This window comes from Zootoca vivipara, chromosome 4, assembly GCF_963506605.1.
Source record: "Zootoca vivipara chromosome 4, rZooViv1.1, whole genome shotgun sequence".
NCBI classification, from domain to species: domain Eukaryota; kingdom Metazoa; phylum Chordata; class Lepidosauria; order Squamata; family Lacertidae; genus Zootoca; species Zootoca vivipara.
Window position 1 is genome coordinate 56,156,547 of NC_083279.1, and position 16,596 is coordinate 56,173,142.

The following is a 16,596-nucleotide window of genomic DNA, read 5'->3' on the forward strand; positions in this document are numbered from 1 at the left end:
CTATGAAGAAAAACTTCAACAAAGCTTTTATATTTTCAAAGGTATCCAGATTGCAAACTTACGTTTATAGTTTAAGTTAGTGTGCCAAACATATTTACAACTTGGGGAACACACACAAAACTTCCACCATCCTATGCTATAGACCCAATACTTGCTTGGCAAAGCATTTTGCATGGAGCATAACATCTACATCAATTCATTTCCAAAGATGCTCCATCAGTATCTCAAGTTCAATACAAGACGACACACTGGAAGAAAGCCACTTCACTTTTTAAAAACAAACCAACCATATGTGCACTAATATCTGTGCATTATGCAACTGCCTCAAGACTGCCAGACTTCTTCATAGACACTCCAGCCAGTCTTGTTCCTCCTGCAGATTTCAGGAACTGAATCTTCTACATACAACAGTTGTATCAAACCACTAAGAAATAGTCCTGCCCGTTTTGTGAATTGTGCCAAAGTAAAAAGACATGATGCATTTGCCATGCATTATGGATTTATTTCAGTACAGCCGGTAATACAGGTTTTCCTTCCTAGAGATACCAAGGTAAAAAAAATCACTGTGGTGAAGGCAGCCTTTAAGTTCACATGTTCAAGGGGCAAAACAGCCTCAGCCTTTAAGCAAAAAAAAAGTACCTACTCTACATGCAGCTATTAATCCTATTTATTTCCAGTATTCAACTAGCTTTCCAATCTACAGTCACAAAGTCAAATTCTGAGGCTAAAAATTACTGTAATCCTAAACTGAAGAGCACAATATTTTTGTTTTTAAAAAAGATCTTCCTTGTCTCTTTCTTCCTTTCCCAGAAACACAGGGGAAGAGAGTAGAAGAAAGGACCACGCTGCTGCCCAGATCACAGAGATTGCAAGGACTAGGAGAGCTTTGCCCCTCCTCCCTCTCTCCGTTGAGCCCTCCTGGCGCTGCTTGTAGAAGAGCCCACGTCTGGCAAAATCTTTTCTTTCTTTTATTGCCTTGCACCTTCCAAGGCACAGCCAGTCTGCCGCGTTCGGTTGTGTGGAATGAGATGGCGCGGTGCTATGATCTGGAAGAAACCTTGCTTTTACTGTATTTGTTTTGTTAGAGAAGAAGTCATCCCACGCAAAGAACACACACACACAAATTCCGGCTGGCAGCCGAGTCCAGAGGAGGGAGGGAGGGCTTCGCTATGGGGCGTGGGGAAGGGAAGGGCGGCGGAGGGACGTTCAGCACACACAACAAAGCCTTCGACCTCAGCCTGGGTGAATCACCAGAGAGAGGAGCTCGGCCAGCCCAGGTTGAGACCAGTCCGGTTTGAGCGCGCCCTCCCCCCCCCCACTCCCAACCAAGGAACAAAGCCCACAAAAAAGGTTTTAAAAAAGAGAGAAGTTGCACATCACATTTTAAAACATCATAGCTACGTGGGAAGCAGCCAACAGGCGAAGTACTTCGCGCCAAGCAGAGGTGCTCGTATCTCTCTTTTTCATCCAGTCCCTCCGTAGTTCGAAAACATTTTTATTTCAGAAAGTGCGCGCGGGTATCTGTAGGAAATACTTTGGAGCAGCCCAAGCGCTGAGTGATCGAGGACCTCCAGCCATATTTCTCGAAAATCAGCCCCCCCCCCCACGCGCTGCCCACCGCGACGCCGACTCTTTGTTCCCCCACCTCCTCCCGCGGAGACCAGCAGAAGAAGCGCCCGGGAAGCGCGCGCGGAAGGTGCGCGGAAACACCACAAAGCGGGGCGCAGGGAAAACAGTGCCGGGGAAGCGAAACGGAGGTGGGTGGGGGGAACGGGTTCTTTCCCCTCAGGGCGCCGGCTCCGTCGCCTCCTTTTCTTACCTGCGCACAGAAACAGCAGACTCCACAGCAAGCGCGCCAGCAGCGGGGACTCCATGGCGGGGACAAGCCAGCCGGAGAAGCAGCAGCAGTGGCTCCCGAGTCAATTCCCGACGGACACTCTTCGGCCCGACCCTCGCAAGCCCAGCAGGTGAAGCGGCCGTCACTTCCGCCCGGCTACGTCTCGGCCGCCGCACGCTCCGCTGCACTGGCACAAATGGGAGGCTGAGGCGCCGGACTCGCCGCGGAGGACGGGCTTCCCCGCCTGCGCGTCTGGCTGGGCTGAGCTCACACCCACCTACCTTGCAGCCTCCCACCGAGCAAGCAATGCCCGCCGGGCGAGGCAGCGCCGCGCACACCCCTGCGGCCACTTTCAGCGCGCGCGCTCTTCTCTCTCAACAATGGCTGCAAGAGCTGCGCGGCTGAGGGTGCAGCGCTAGGCTGCTTCTTCACCTGGGAGTAAGCCCCTTTGATTTCCGTGAGATCTACTTCTGAGTAGGCATGGCTAGAGTTGCAAAAGCCTCACACATAAACGGTGTGAGTTTCCCTGCCCCTTTTGGATATGTTTATGAGTGAAGTGGGGCCATTCCAATTTCCATTAAGGAGTGCGAGTTCGATTTATTTCCGGCAGAACCCATGTTTTGTTTTTTGCCCATGTGGCACTCAGGTAGGTACAGTATGCTCTTAACTAAGCTGCAGTTGCTACAGCAACACTCCCAACCGAACAGCACAAAGGCCCACACTCCAACACCATTTTAACTATCTTTACATATGGCACTCTAGCCCTGGGAGGTGAAACCCTAGGGGGGTTTCAGCACCCCTAACAAGCTACAGTTCCCATGATTCTTTGGGAGGAGCCATAACTATTGAAGTGTCATAATAGTGCTTTGAAGGTATGGTGTGTGCGCACTTTAAAGCATTATATATAAACTACGTGAGAAGGACAACCGTGACTTCAAAGAAGAATGGGAACTTTTTACAAATTACTTAAAAAGACAACAAAAGGATTTGGACTCCTTGGCAGGTTTTGAATAAACATCCACAATTTATTAGTACAACATATGATAGATAAGGTTATGATATTATATGTACAATTTTATAATATGCAGTAAACAATATGTACAAACAAATCAGAGAGGGGAGCTGAGGGAAGTCCTTAGAGGGTGGGAGAGGGAGGGAGGAGAGGGGGAAAGGGAGGGGAATTGTAATTGGTTGTGTTCTTGGTAATTTGTATTGTTTAAAAATCCTTTTTCTTCAATGATTTTTTTTTTTAAAAAAGGTATGGTGTGGATATGACCATAAATTAAGGAACAGGGTGCTTCTGAGCACATGTTGGCGTTTGAATTCAGCCCCAGAGATGACTGAAGATCACTTTTTTGCACAAAATTCCATTCCCAAGACATTTTGTACCCCTAGGCAAAAAAAGAAAAAGAAGATATTCCACATATGGAACCCTGACATACTGATACTCCAGCACTGGCTATGGACAACATCTCCACAGCACCTGAAGACTGCAGATTAGAGGGACACAGGGCAGGGTATAGCTCTACCTTCCAACACTTTGCCCATGCTACCTGCCCCATTCAATCTGCTGCCTGAGGCAGTTGTCTCATTCTGCCTAATGGTAAGGCCAGCCTGGTTGGCTTTCTTCATTCCAGCAGCCTAGATGAAAAAAGTTGTTTTGTTGCAAATTGGAAGTCAGAAACCCTTCCCAATCTATAGCAGATTATCAGGGATCTCCTAGCAGATGCCAAAATACCTTCTGCCCATCCCTGCCCTAAGGAACTGTTTGGCATTTCCTCACTGAACCTGTTTAGTGAAAAAAAAGATTCCAGGTCTAAGGGAGCAATCCAGATCTTCTGCTCCTACTGCTGGGGCTTTAAGAGAGCCGCACAGCACGGCTTCTGCTGCTGCATCTACAGCTCTGCCGCTCATAGGGGCCAGGAAGGAAAGAAGGGGTTGAATAATCAGTGTAGAGCTACAACTACAGCAAATGGGCCCACAGAACCAGTGGATCCCAGGCCAGCTCAGCATCTCCTCCTTGCCTCCAGAACACCCCACCAACAGCACTCCTACCCACAGATTTGGTAGGTGGAAGATAAGTGTTGCACTGGCAGAATGACACCTGCATCACTCCACCAACAGGTCTGTTTAGCCAGCAGAACTGGGCGGAGGGACATATCCACCCAGTCAAACCCTCCTCCCCAGCCAGCATAAGAGGAGCTTCGATTGCTCTGTTAAACCCTGACACACTTGCACTTGTCAACCATTTCAGTGGATTTGCAGAGCCAACCAACACTCATGTTAAACAGTTGCAGTAGCATTGCATTAGAAATGTTATCAAACTCATTGTGAAAACTCAAATGTTTAAAAACTAGAATTTCTGATTTATCTAAACAGTTCTGAACTCTGATCTGGACTTCAGGATTTTATGCAACATTGTGGTCTAAAAATATTCACCTTAGGCTGGAGTGTGTATTTACAAGCCTTTCTTTCTTTCTTTCTTTCTTTCTTTCTTTCTTTCTTTCTTTCTTTCTTTCTTTCTTCCTTTCTTTCTTAAGTCTTGCTCTCTCCATAGAGCTCAGGATGTCATTTTCACCTTAACAGCAATGCTATGAAGTAGACAGAATGAGCTGCAATGACTTGCGTCAGGCTATGCTGTTATGGTTGTAACTGGTTTGTTTGTTTGTTTGTCTGTATATTCCAGCGTTCACCCTGGGACCTGATAGTAAAGGGCAGGTAAGAAATCTAATAGGTAAAAGAATAAGATTAAAGGCCAACATTAGCCACTACATTAACATTCAGTTAAAAGAAGGATGATAATGTCCATTGGAAAGAAGGATTAAGACTGGAATGTGTTTGCATGTGCCCAGTTATCTCCATTCTCAGAATAGACACTGAGCTTGGCAAATATTATTTTGCTGACAAGTAGCTAGAGATAGCTGATGGTACATTGTTAACTAAACCTTGAACATTTGAAGTGTATTTGTGTTTTTAAAATGTTATGAGAAACAGTTTAATAAGAGTTTGCTTGAGAAGGATAGTTTATTAGGAGGAAGGATTATGTATTAATTGAATAAATTTATTCATTCTGCCACAGGGTGTCAAACCCTATTCTAATTGTGATATGTTTTGAACAATTATAAAGCATTCAGCTGAAAAAGTCCCTCAGCTACAGTGACTCCTTAAATTCATGTTTGCGAACTCCCAAACTCTTTTATAACAATTTCATATTGTAGTTCAATCGACTGATATTTTAACTATGCCTAAATCCACCCACAAAACTGAATACCTCAGTGGTACCTCGGTTTAAGTACACAATTCGTTCCGGAAGTCTGTACTTAACCTGAAGCATACTTAACCTGAAGCGAACTTTCCCATTGAAAGTAATGGAAAGTGGATTAATCCGTTCCAGACGGGTCCGCGGAGTCCTCAACCTGAAGCGTACTTAACCTGAAGTATGAGTGTAATTGGTTCTGGAAGTCTGTACTTAACCTGAAGCATACTTAACCTGAAGCGAACTTTCCCATTGAAAGTAATGGAAAGTGGATTAATCCGTTCCAGACGGGTCCGCGGAGTCCTCAACCTGAAGCGTACTTAACCTGAAGTATGAGTGTAATTGGTTCTGGAAGTCCGTACTTAACCTGAAGTGTACTTAACCTGAAGCGAACTTCCCCATTGAAAGTAATGGAAAGTGGATCAATCCGTTCCAGATGGGTCCACGGAGTACTTAAACTGAAAGTACTCAAACCGAAGCGTACTTAAACCAAGGTATGACTGTAGTTTATTATGAAACAGTGTGCTATAGTTAATTGGAAGTGCTTTGGCTCGTTGTTAAGAGTCGCCTGCAAGTACTCCTTTATAAACACCCTCACAGAATGCTCTTTGCTTGGGGTGGCCCAGTGTCTTGTACTAAGCTACATGGATAGATTTCTGGAGTTTGGCTGGGTCTACTTTATGGCAAAATGTTGAACTATATACAGTGTCTTTTTTAAAAAAAAAAAAAACCTCACAGAATTTAAAAAGAAAAGCTATTGTGAGGACATGGGAGTAAGGGAATAGCTAGGTACCGGTACTTAAGGGTCCAGGCATGACACAAATTGGTATAAAATACCCATATATTAATTGATATGGATAGATGTCTCTGAGCAAATGGAAAAGACAGGTGGCTGGAGTCTCACTAGTACAGTTGTATCTTGGTTTTCCAGCTTAGTCCCCGGATGTTTTGGCTCCTGAATATCGCAAACCCAGAAGTGACTGTTCCTGTTTGCGAACTATTTTTGGAAGCCGAACATCCGACAGGGCTTCCGCAGCTTCTAACTGGCTTCCTGCAGCCAATCAGAAGCCGCGATTTGGTTTTCGAACGTTTTGGAAGTTGAACGGATTCCGTTCGACTTCCAAGGTTCGACTGTACTGTGCTTCACAGGATGATCAACTGCTCTGTAAGTAAACTATTTTTAAAAAATATGTTTTTAAAAAGGCAGAGAGCAGACCAGGAAATGTGGGCTATGGTGCAAAAGACCTTGTGGGGCCATCCCCAATAAGGTCCCTGCATGGAAGAAACCCTATGAAGAGGAAAGAGCTGAATTATGGTAAATCAAGCAGACACTAACGGAGGATTTCCCCAATACACAGAGTTCATGAATTGTAAATTACAGACTGCATGGTAAAAAAGGAGACAAAATTGTTCAGGGAAAGTAAATAAAATAATAATATATAGTCTGAAGCTGCAAAAAATCAAGTGAACAGCAAGACACTTTGAAAAACTGAAGTGGTTTCACAATTGATGAATTCCATATATTTGGATGGTCTTTCACAAGCATCATTTTGTATTTCTGCTAAAGGCATAGGACTTTGTGTCTCAGGAATAGGGTTTTAGTTAAACTGCAGTGGAGAGAAACAGCATTGTACAGAGAACAATGCAACTGTGGTGACTAAAGTGAGTTTTAATGACTGGGCAGGGTCTGAGAGTATTCCTTCGTAGTATCAATCTAGCCCTATTAACAAGTTAATTTATGCCTTCTATGGACATTAATAGAGCCAATGGGCTGTTACCTAAGAGGGTGTATTTTCTTCTTGCTAACAAAAAGGTGGTTATTAGTCACTTGCTGTGGTAGATGGCTCCCACTGATGAGAATCAGGATGCCTCCATTTCTGCTGAAATAATGAATATGTAAATGTGCCCTATATCTTTTCAAATCATTAGTTATATTACCGTAGATAAAGCTACAGCTTTTACCTGCCATTTCTGAGTCTCTGTTTTCCTGGTAAAATTACAGGGAACACAGTGGATGCATGTCATTTTTTTCCTTGAGAGTACAATTGAAAGTACTGTTTACCCTTTACAAAGGCAATCACTGTGCTTAACAGCTTCTTCAGATTTTCCTCCATATCATGCAAAACAAATGTTTGTGTAAGGGGTTATTTATATATTTAGCATTGCTTTTTAAAAGGTATGTTTTTCCCCAAAAGAAAAGTCTGGTAGATTACAATAAGCGCTTGTGGCTTGCCAAATTAGACTGATCATGAGCAAGCCCTTTTTAGCCATTTTAGAAACAACATGAATCGGTTTAACTTGAATAAACAACAGATATTCTTGTGGCACCTTAAGAGTAAAAGTTGTATCCATGACTAACATAGGTCCATTAGTTTCAGTGTCTACTCTGAGCAGAACTAATGCTGACTACAACCCTGACACATTTACTTTAGCATAAATTTCAGTTGATTAGTGTCAACCATCAGATTAAATTTACAACAATGTAGCCAACATGGTGTGGATGTTGCTGGTCTACAACTCCCTTTGGCTTCAGCCAGAATGGCCAATGATCAGGGCTGATGGGAGCTGTGGTCCAGCAAAATCTGGGCAGCTATCCCTGGTTTGAGAAATTTGTTAGTCTTTATCATAGAATCACACAATTTTATAGTTGTGTTGCAATAAAACTTGTTGCTGTTTTTGGCATTGCAGCCTAATATGGCTACCTATCTGGAAATTTCAACCTGCACCTGTTCTTTAAGCAAGGGATTTAATTTATTTGCTTGATGTGAACTATTTTGCATATTGCACGTTGCAACGGGAAACATGGGAGAGAGGCGAAATCAGTATCTCTGTATTGAGATATCTGCCCCCATAATTACCTTACCTTAATAATTGGTGTGCTCTGAGTTCAAATCAGTCCTTGGACAGTGGGAACACCAGGAGGCAAGACACACTGATTTCCCAGGAGAAATGATTATATGCATACAGTCTAAGACCTTGAACACTATTTGTGTCAGCTGCTAAGAAGAATAGAGATGAGGGTAGCCAGTAAAGCCATATGCATGTTTCTTGTTGAGGTTCCTCAGCTTCCCCAGGACTGGGAAGGGGAGAGGAACACCATCTATGGCATACTGCCATTCTCTTTTTCTTTGTGTATGTATTGTTCTCCGTTCCTAATGTGGATAAGAAATGAGAGTCATTTGCTATGGATGCTTATGATACCACTCAGGGTGAGAGCCTGGGTGTTTAGGGAGTAGGGGTGAATAATGTTAGGCAGATTTGCAGTGTTATTTTACTATTTAATATAAGTGATCATACATGATTGGAAATATACATTGTACGTCACTCTCCTTGATGTTCTGAAGACCAGTAGTAGTCTAAATTTATTTTTATAGACTAGATGAGTGAAAAACCTGGTTGCGTGGCCTGTTGACATAAATTGTACATGATGCAATAGTTAATCAGGTAATTATAACCTGCACAGAAAAATAAAAAGCTATCTTTGTTAGATTGGTGGTCCTCATGTTTATGCAACATAACACCACCTAGTAATTTTCTGTAATACTATACAGCATTTTGGAAACTGAAACTCTTGTGTTTAGACTTCACAGATCTGCTCCCATGAGCAAATGGGAAATGATATTCCTGTTGGCTTGAAATGAGATCTTTGTATCTCAGCAAGTCGCTAAAATTAAGAGGCTTTGTAGAAAAAAGATGAAAGCTAATTGAATTTCGTGCTGTATTTTCTTCTTTACGAAATGTTGTAGACAAGGTATATTTAGGGGGCTTAAATCTGTAAAATTATGCGAACCTGAACATCAACATTATTGTAGCCATCTTGGTCACTTATACATTACATCATGTCCAAGAAAAGGGGAAATACTATTGCTTCCCTGCTCTCCGACAAACCAGTACAGCCACTGCTCTAGAAAGTCAGTGAAGGTAATTCCTTTCTGACATCCAACAAGGGAAAACATTTTAAAACAAGCTTCTACATAGAAAGCGAGGAACAAACACTTTTACAAGTCAGAAAAATGGGGAAATAAAGGTATAGGAGCTTTGTGGGTTGCATAAAATGAAGTTGGGAGCCTGTGGTCTGATTACTCACCTGTATTCTATTCAGTCTACTCTCAGTAGTCACTCAAGTGTGTGATACACTCATTGGCTCTCCTGCTCTCTTTTTTGACTAGCTAAATGATGAGCAATACTATACACCAGGCATAGGCAAACTCGGCCCTCCAGATGTTTTGGGACTACAGCTCCCATCACCCCTGACCACTAGTCCTGTTAGCTAGGGATGATGGGAGTTGTAGTCCCAAAACATCTGGAGGGCCGAGTTTGCCTATGCCTGCTATACACAGTAGGGCACCATGGTGATTAGCATGGAGCAAGCATTAATTAAATAAACCTCACAGTGTTTCTGCAGTTGAACTCTATTTATCGAAACTCCGTACCTTGGAATAGGCATGGAGGCAAACCACGACTTGTCTATTCCAAGGAAAGGATCACATGGTTAGAATAAATGATACTTGGCTCAAGTCTGATTATGTTGAAACTTCTGTGTGAGATTAATGGGATAATGACTCCCCAATTATATAATTTCATAAAAGACAAAGGTGTAGTAAGAAAGTGAAGTGATCATGTACCACCAGTCAAATAGTGTGGCTGAAAGAAGCAGAAATAAACAAGTCAATAGTCCGTGGATCATAGGTTCAGAAGTGAGAATGTAACCCACAAGGCAAAGAAAACACGTGTTATTTTACCCTATAGGCACTTAATAGGAAGTAGGTTTCACTAAAGTCTCAGGCCAACGAAACAAGCTAGAATTGGACTGTGAGCTAGGGAGGAATTACAGCTGATGGGAGGGACAATACTGTGCCCTTTCTAGAACTGCATCCAGATTACGAAACACCTTGCCCCATAAAGTGTGGTTGGCTCCCCTCTCCTTCCCTATTTTTTGCTAGCTACATGAAAACCTTTTTATTACAGCAGGCTTTTATTTTACGGGGCAGACAAATGTTTTATGCTTTTTAAAAAAATGTAGACCCTTTCTCTTTTTTGTAACTGTTTTATAGAATTGAAATGTTACCTGTGTTACAACATATAAACCATAATGAGTAGTATTTTTGCACCAGAGTTCAATGGTACATACTCTTAGACAAGTGGGTATATGAATAATAAAACTGTTTATCTATATCTAAATGTCACACATACTTTTAAAATTTGTGATCACCCATTTTCTTTCAAGAGTGTCACTTCACTCGTTTTAATTTATCTGAAACAGACTGTAAGTGCAATCTTATACTGTACATGTCTACTTAGAAATCTTCTCAGAAATAAATACTATTATGTTCAATGGTAGTGTCAGATAAGTTTGTATAGCCTAAGATACCTTGTTCTTTAAGGTGCTGCACCTGTCTTCTCAAATAACACCTTCTGAAACCCTTTACAACATGTGTATTTAAAGAGCAAGCTATGCAAACTGCTTTCAAAACATTTAAAACAGGTTGTGCAGGTTTCGATAGTCTGCTGTATTATGCTAACTCTGGAAAGCCTACCAAGGTTAAACAATACCTTATTCTGGCAGATAAGGTTCTTTTTAAAGAGTTGCATAATCCTTTACAGTGAACCTTTGTTTAAGCAGTTATTGAGGATAGGCAACAAGAAAGCAATGGAGATATTTTTTTTATACAAACTGAATTGTGAAATGACACATGGAAGAATCATTTTTAGTGGATTAGTAATAAGGAAGTGAAACCAATCCACAGTTCAAAACGAATGGTAAATAGATGTGTCATCAATTCTGCAAAAATGTTTCATTCCTTTCCTTCACAATTCTCAAGGCCCAAATGAATTCCAAAATAGTTGACAGTATATATGCCACCCTTCAGTTTACTTGTTAGGATCCAGTTTGAGGCCAGAATTGGATTGCTAATTTATTAAACAATAGCCTTGCTGTGTGTGCCAAAGTGATCAAGCCTGAGACACAGCCCAATAGATTTCTTTACAAATAACCACAGCCTGAGGTCCTTCTTCACATTGGAATATATGGGCAAATAACCAGACCAAAAATGAAAGTTTAAAAGTTTTGTTTCCTAATCAAAGTTTTACACAGCTAGGATGTCCTTTCCCTAACAGAAAGTTACATTTATGAAAAAGGGAATAGAAATTGTAGAGAAGATTTATCCTTCCTAAGAAGACTAACCCTAACCCCAACCCCACCCCACCCCGCACACACACAGAGCAAGGATGGAGTGATGGTCACACCAATTATCTTGGCCAGGAATCCTTGTAGCAAACAAAAATAGGAAAAGGGTGAGGTGTGAGAAGGAAGTACTGCACACACATTGCCTCTTTGGGAGTTCACAACATAAACTTCTCTGAACTGGAACAGAGAAATAATTCCTTTTGTACGGACATGTGTTGGAGAGCAAAATCCTACCCAACAGGATCGAGAATGACATTGCCAAAATCTGTTTTTTAGCTATAAAAAAGGTCTCAATATTGACCACTTCACAAACATGGGAACCATAGCTGCCAAGTTATCCCTTTTTTTAAGGGATTTTCCCTTATGCTGAATAGGCTTTCTCGCGAGAAAAGGGAAAACTTGGCAGCTATGATGGGAACATGCATTATGTAGGCCCAGAGTTTCCATATATTAAAATAGCAAATCTCAGGTTGCTTGTTCCAGCTTGATTTTCAAAGCTCATATCCACTAACCTTAAGACTCCTGTGGCACAATGGCTCAGTGCATCTGGCTGTTAACCAGAAAGTTTGAGCCCACCCAGGACAGGATTCCTTTATTGCAGGGGGTTGGACTAGATAACCCTCAAGATCCCTTCCAACTCTACAATACTCATGATTCTATACTGCCGGTGCTCTCAGTCTCTGTGAGCAAAAGCCAGTCAAACATACACACCCAAATGAATCCTTTCCACTATTTGGTTGCCAAGCACTTGCTATACGGCTTAACTTGTTATTTCCAACACTGAGCTGCAAAGTTTCATTATGCTAAATTTTCAGTCTAGCCAGGTTACAGACACATAGCTTTAAAATGAAAGGATAGGACAGAATTAAGAGTGTGGGGCTGTCTCTGAAGACAGTTCAGAAACTGTCTTGTGCAGAGTTTGGCAACCAGGACAAAAGAGTTTGAGCATGTTGCACTGATCCTGGCCTGACTGCACTGACTGCTGGTTGGTTTCTGGGCCCAATTTGAGGTGCTGGTTTTGACCTATGGGGCCTATAATGGAAGAGATTCAGAAGAGAGCTACAAACATTCTAAAATAGTTTGGAAAACAAGTTCTTTGGGCAAAGTTATGCCTCAGGGCAGGACATCAGATCTAATTATCAGATTCCTTCCATATCCTCTGCTCCATCTAACATGAAAGGTTCTATATTCCTGATTGCATCAGGAATGAAGGAAAGTCACTCTTTAGCATATTTGCTCTGAAAACTGGAGTTGGGAATACTGATTTCTCCAGCCAATACAATGACATCCATGCCTCTCTGTTTTCTAACAAATAGTATTTTTGATCAATGCTATTTTATGTTAAGCACTTAGATATTATTAAATAGCCTATAAATTATCATGAATAAATTAACAAATTCACCCAACTATTTTTCACAGCCTTACAATAATCAGTAATAGTGTTATCAGTAATTTTCTAAGATGCCTCAAAAGGACAAGCCTTATATATGATTAGCTTTGTATAGTTCACATAAGAATATCAAATGTGCAATGTTATGGGTGTTCAATTAACACTGGATACTTTCCAGAATTGTTTTGCACTGTGTGAGAAGGTTTCTCAAGCATATCTCCTGCAGCATGTTGTTAATTTACAATGAAATGGATGCAGATTCAAAATGGCTTGCCTCATAATAGCAGCACAGCTGGGAAACTGTACAAGCATGTGTTAAGATAACGGCTCTTTAGCCCCACCTCTGAAGAATCCAGCACAATATGGTTCCTTATTGCTGTGTGCCATGGCACACATGGGACTGAAATTGCCTTGGTCGCACTGGTCGATGATCTCCGGCGGGCTAGGGACAAAGGTGAGAGCTGTTTCCTAGTCCTGCTGGATCTCTCAGCAGCTGACACCATCAACCATGACATCATTCTGGACCTTCTAGAAGGCTTGGGAGCTGGGGGCACTGTCATACAGTGGTTCCGCTCCTTCCTCCTGGGCCGTATTCAGAAAGTGGGGGGGGGGGATGAGTGCTCAGACCCCTGGGCTCTCACTTGTGGGGTGCCTCAGGGTTCTGTCCTCTCCCCCATGCTTTTCAACATCTACATGCTGGGAGAGATCATCAGGGGGTTTGGGCTGGGTGTTCATCAGTATGCGGATGATACCCAGCTCTACCTCTCTTTCAAATCAGAACCAGTGAAGGCGGTGAATGCCCTGTGTGAGTGTCTGGAGGCAGTTGGAGGATGGATGGCGGCTAACAGATTGAGGTTGAATCCTTACAAGACAGAAGTACTGTTTGTGGGAGACAGGAGGCGGGCAGGTGTGGAGGACTCCCTGGTCCTGAATGGGGTAACTGTGCCCCTGAAGGACCAGCTGCGCAGCCTGGGAGTCATTTGGGACTTACAGCTGTCCATGGAGGCGCTGGTCAATTCTGTGTCCAGGGCAACTGTTTATCAACTCCATCTGGTACGCAGGCTGAGACCCTACCTGCCCGCAGACTGTCTTGCCAGAGTGGTGCATGCTCTAGTTATCTCTTGCTTGGGGTACTGCAATGCGCTCTATGTGGGGCTACCTTTGAAGGTGACCTGGAAACTACAACTAATCCAGAATGCAGCAGCTAGACTGGTGACTGGGAGCGGCCGCCGAAACCACGTAACATCGGTCTTGAAAGACATACATTGGCTCCCAGTACGTTTCCGAGCACAATTTAAAGTGTTGGTGCTGACCTTTAAACCCCAATCGGCCTTGGTCCAGTATACCTGAAGGAGCGTCTCCACCCCGATCATTCTGCCCGGACACTGAGGTCCAGTGCCGAGGGCCTTCTGGCGGTTCCCTCGCTGGAAGAAGAAGAAGAGGAGGAGGAGGAGGAGTTTGGATTTGATATCCTGCTGTATCACTACCTGAAGGAATCTCAAAGTGGCTAACAATCTCCTTTCCCCTCCTCCCTCACAACAGACACCCTGTGAGGTGGGTGGGGCTGAGAGACTTCACAGAAGTGTGACTAGCCCAAGGTCACCCAGCAGCTGCATGTGGAGGAGTGGAGACGCGAACCCGGTTCCCCAGATTACGAGTCTACCACTACACCACACTAGCCAAGTTACAGGGAACCAGGCAGAGGGCCTTCTTGGTAGTGGGACCCGCCCTGTGGAATGCCCTCCCACCAGATGTCAAAGAGAAAAACAACTACCAGACTTTTAGGAGACATCTGAAGACAGCCCTGTTTAAGGAAGCTTTTAATGTTTAATAGATTATTGTATTTTAATGTTTTGTTGGAAGCCGCCCAGAGTGGCTGGGGAAACCCAGCCAGATAAGTGGGGTATAAATATATTATTATTATTATTATTATTATTATTATTATTATTATTATTATTATGGCTTATGTTAGAGAAGTAGACTACAGTACTCTTCCGGGAAGTAGTCTATTCTTCTATGATTTATATGATTTCTTAGTCTTAGAATTCCGGTCGCTAGCTTTGCACATGTGCCTTTTTGTGTGGCAGCAAGCAACAAACATTCAACAATGCTTTTGTAAAAATACTCCAGTTCTACCAACCTAAGCAAGAAGCTGTACTGTATAGTATGTCCTAAAGTCCCACAACTTTTCTTGTACATCTAATGTAAAAACCCATTCTCATAACCACACCAAAGGCACATCAGATGCTACAGGGTTGTTTAGAAAATCTACAAAATGATAATATATGTCGAAGGATATTTCCTCCAAGCCTTTCACATTTGCTTTGTCCCTGTGATGCTTCAATGATAAAATGAAAAAAAGTGGCTCAGGGCTACTCAATTCCCGCAATTCCAAGAAAAACACAGAAAGAATATGAATGCACATGATTGTGGGCCTTGAAGCTGAAATCAAAGCATTTACAAATATAAATAAGCAGCCCCTAAAATTCATGACTAGTGGAAAAGTTTATTTGGAAAGAGTGTTCAAGACATTCGTCGTCACAAAGCTCTTTGTGAATAAATGAATAAATGACTCTTCCAAACCAATTCAAATAGCACATTATTTTGGATATTTAGTCATTACCAGGCACAATAAGAGCAATGTCTATTAAAATAACCATATATTGAATAAATTCAGTCAGAATCCTTGGTTTTAAAATGTTCATCATGAGCAATGGGCCTCAATCAGGCTAGACTAATCTCCATAAAATATACTGTTTTACTGTGTGGGGCTGTCATAGCATCAGTGGATTATGACAGCCAGCAAACATGCTAATTCCTGTGCGTAAAAACGCTATGTGTGGCTGAGTTTCTAGGGTCAGAAGTCAGCAGGCCCCACCTAGGTTCAAAACCATTTCCACAAAATAAAAATGTGAAATAGAAGAGTTACAATGATTTGAAAAATACAATAAAAACCAATTACATCGAGTTCCGCAATTACTAATTAAAACACAAGGATTAGTGAATGTATAATAGCTGAATATAATGAGTTGAGAAAGCAAGCATACATCAACCCAGTTTGAAGTATCCCCTAGGGAGGAACTAAATAAAAATCCAAAGTGCAATTGAATAAAACAAGCAGCTCTTTAACTCAAATAGCCTGCAGGGGCCATTTGCATTTGAGTCAACATGGATGCCAGCTCAATTGTTTTAAGTAGTCACAGAGATGCTGAGCAATAAGGATTCCTTCTTAAATATTCAGATTGGTTTATTTAAGGAATGTCCTTCTTTGAAGGTCCCCTGTTTCCTTGCATTGAATCTAAAACAGGGATTTTAAGGAGCACAACACAATTGTGGGCACCATCCTCTCTGGTCACTTCTCTCCTCCATCACTAGGTCACTCCCCAATGCAAATACACAATTATACTGTACTTTGCTTTTCCAGGCAATCTTGATAAAGGTCCACTCTAGAAGAACTAATCTGAGCCTTGGAAAGCAAACAGAGTTGAAGTGGGAAAAGGTACCAGTCTTCCCATTTCCTACTTCAGCTCTGTGTGCTTCTCAAGGAAGAGGAAGATAATGACCTTCAGCATCTTACGCTTAGGGGGCAGTGAGTTGGTGGGGGGCTCAGGAGCTTTGTAGGAACCAGGCAAAAACCTCAAGAGCAGACCCTCCAAGTGTCCCTATTTTCTAGGTAGGTCCCTGATTTAGAGAAGCCGTCCTGGTTTCTGATTTGATCCTGGAATGTCCCACTTTTCCTTAGGCTATCCCTATTTGCATTGGAGAAATGTTGGAGAGTATGCTAGGATGTCCCTGTTTTCGAGGAGAAATGTTGGAGGGTATGGAGTTATTCAACCCCCTGTGCCAGGCACCCCCAAACTCGTCCCTCCAGATGTTTTGGGATTACAACTCCCATCATCCCTAGCTAACAGGACCAGTAGTCAGGG

The 16,596-nt window shown here is 42.5% G+C and overlaps 1 protein-coding gene across 2 annotated transcripts in view; it reads right to left on the minus strand.

Annotated features, from left to right (window-relative positions):
- CXADR (CXADR Ig-like cell adhesion molecule) overlaps positions 1-2,107 on the minus strand; it is a 37,114-nt gene extending 35,007 nt beyond the window's left edge. For both annotated transcript variants that reach the window (XM_035115143.2, XM_035115142.2), the window contains exon 1: positions 1,820-2,107. In XM_035115143.2, coding sequence (XP_034971034.2) covers positions 1,820-1,874 — 55 coding nt within the window. In that variant the 5' untranslated portion in view covers positions 1,875-2,107. The remainder of the gene's footprint in view (positions 1-1,819) is intronic.
- Between the last annotated feature and the right edge of the window lie 14,489 nt (positions 2,108-16,596).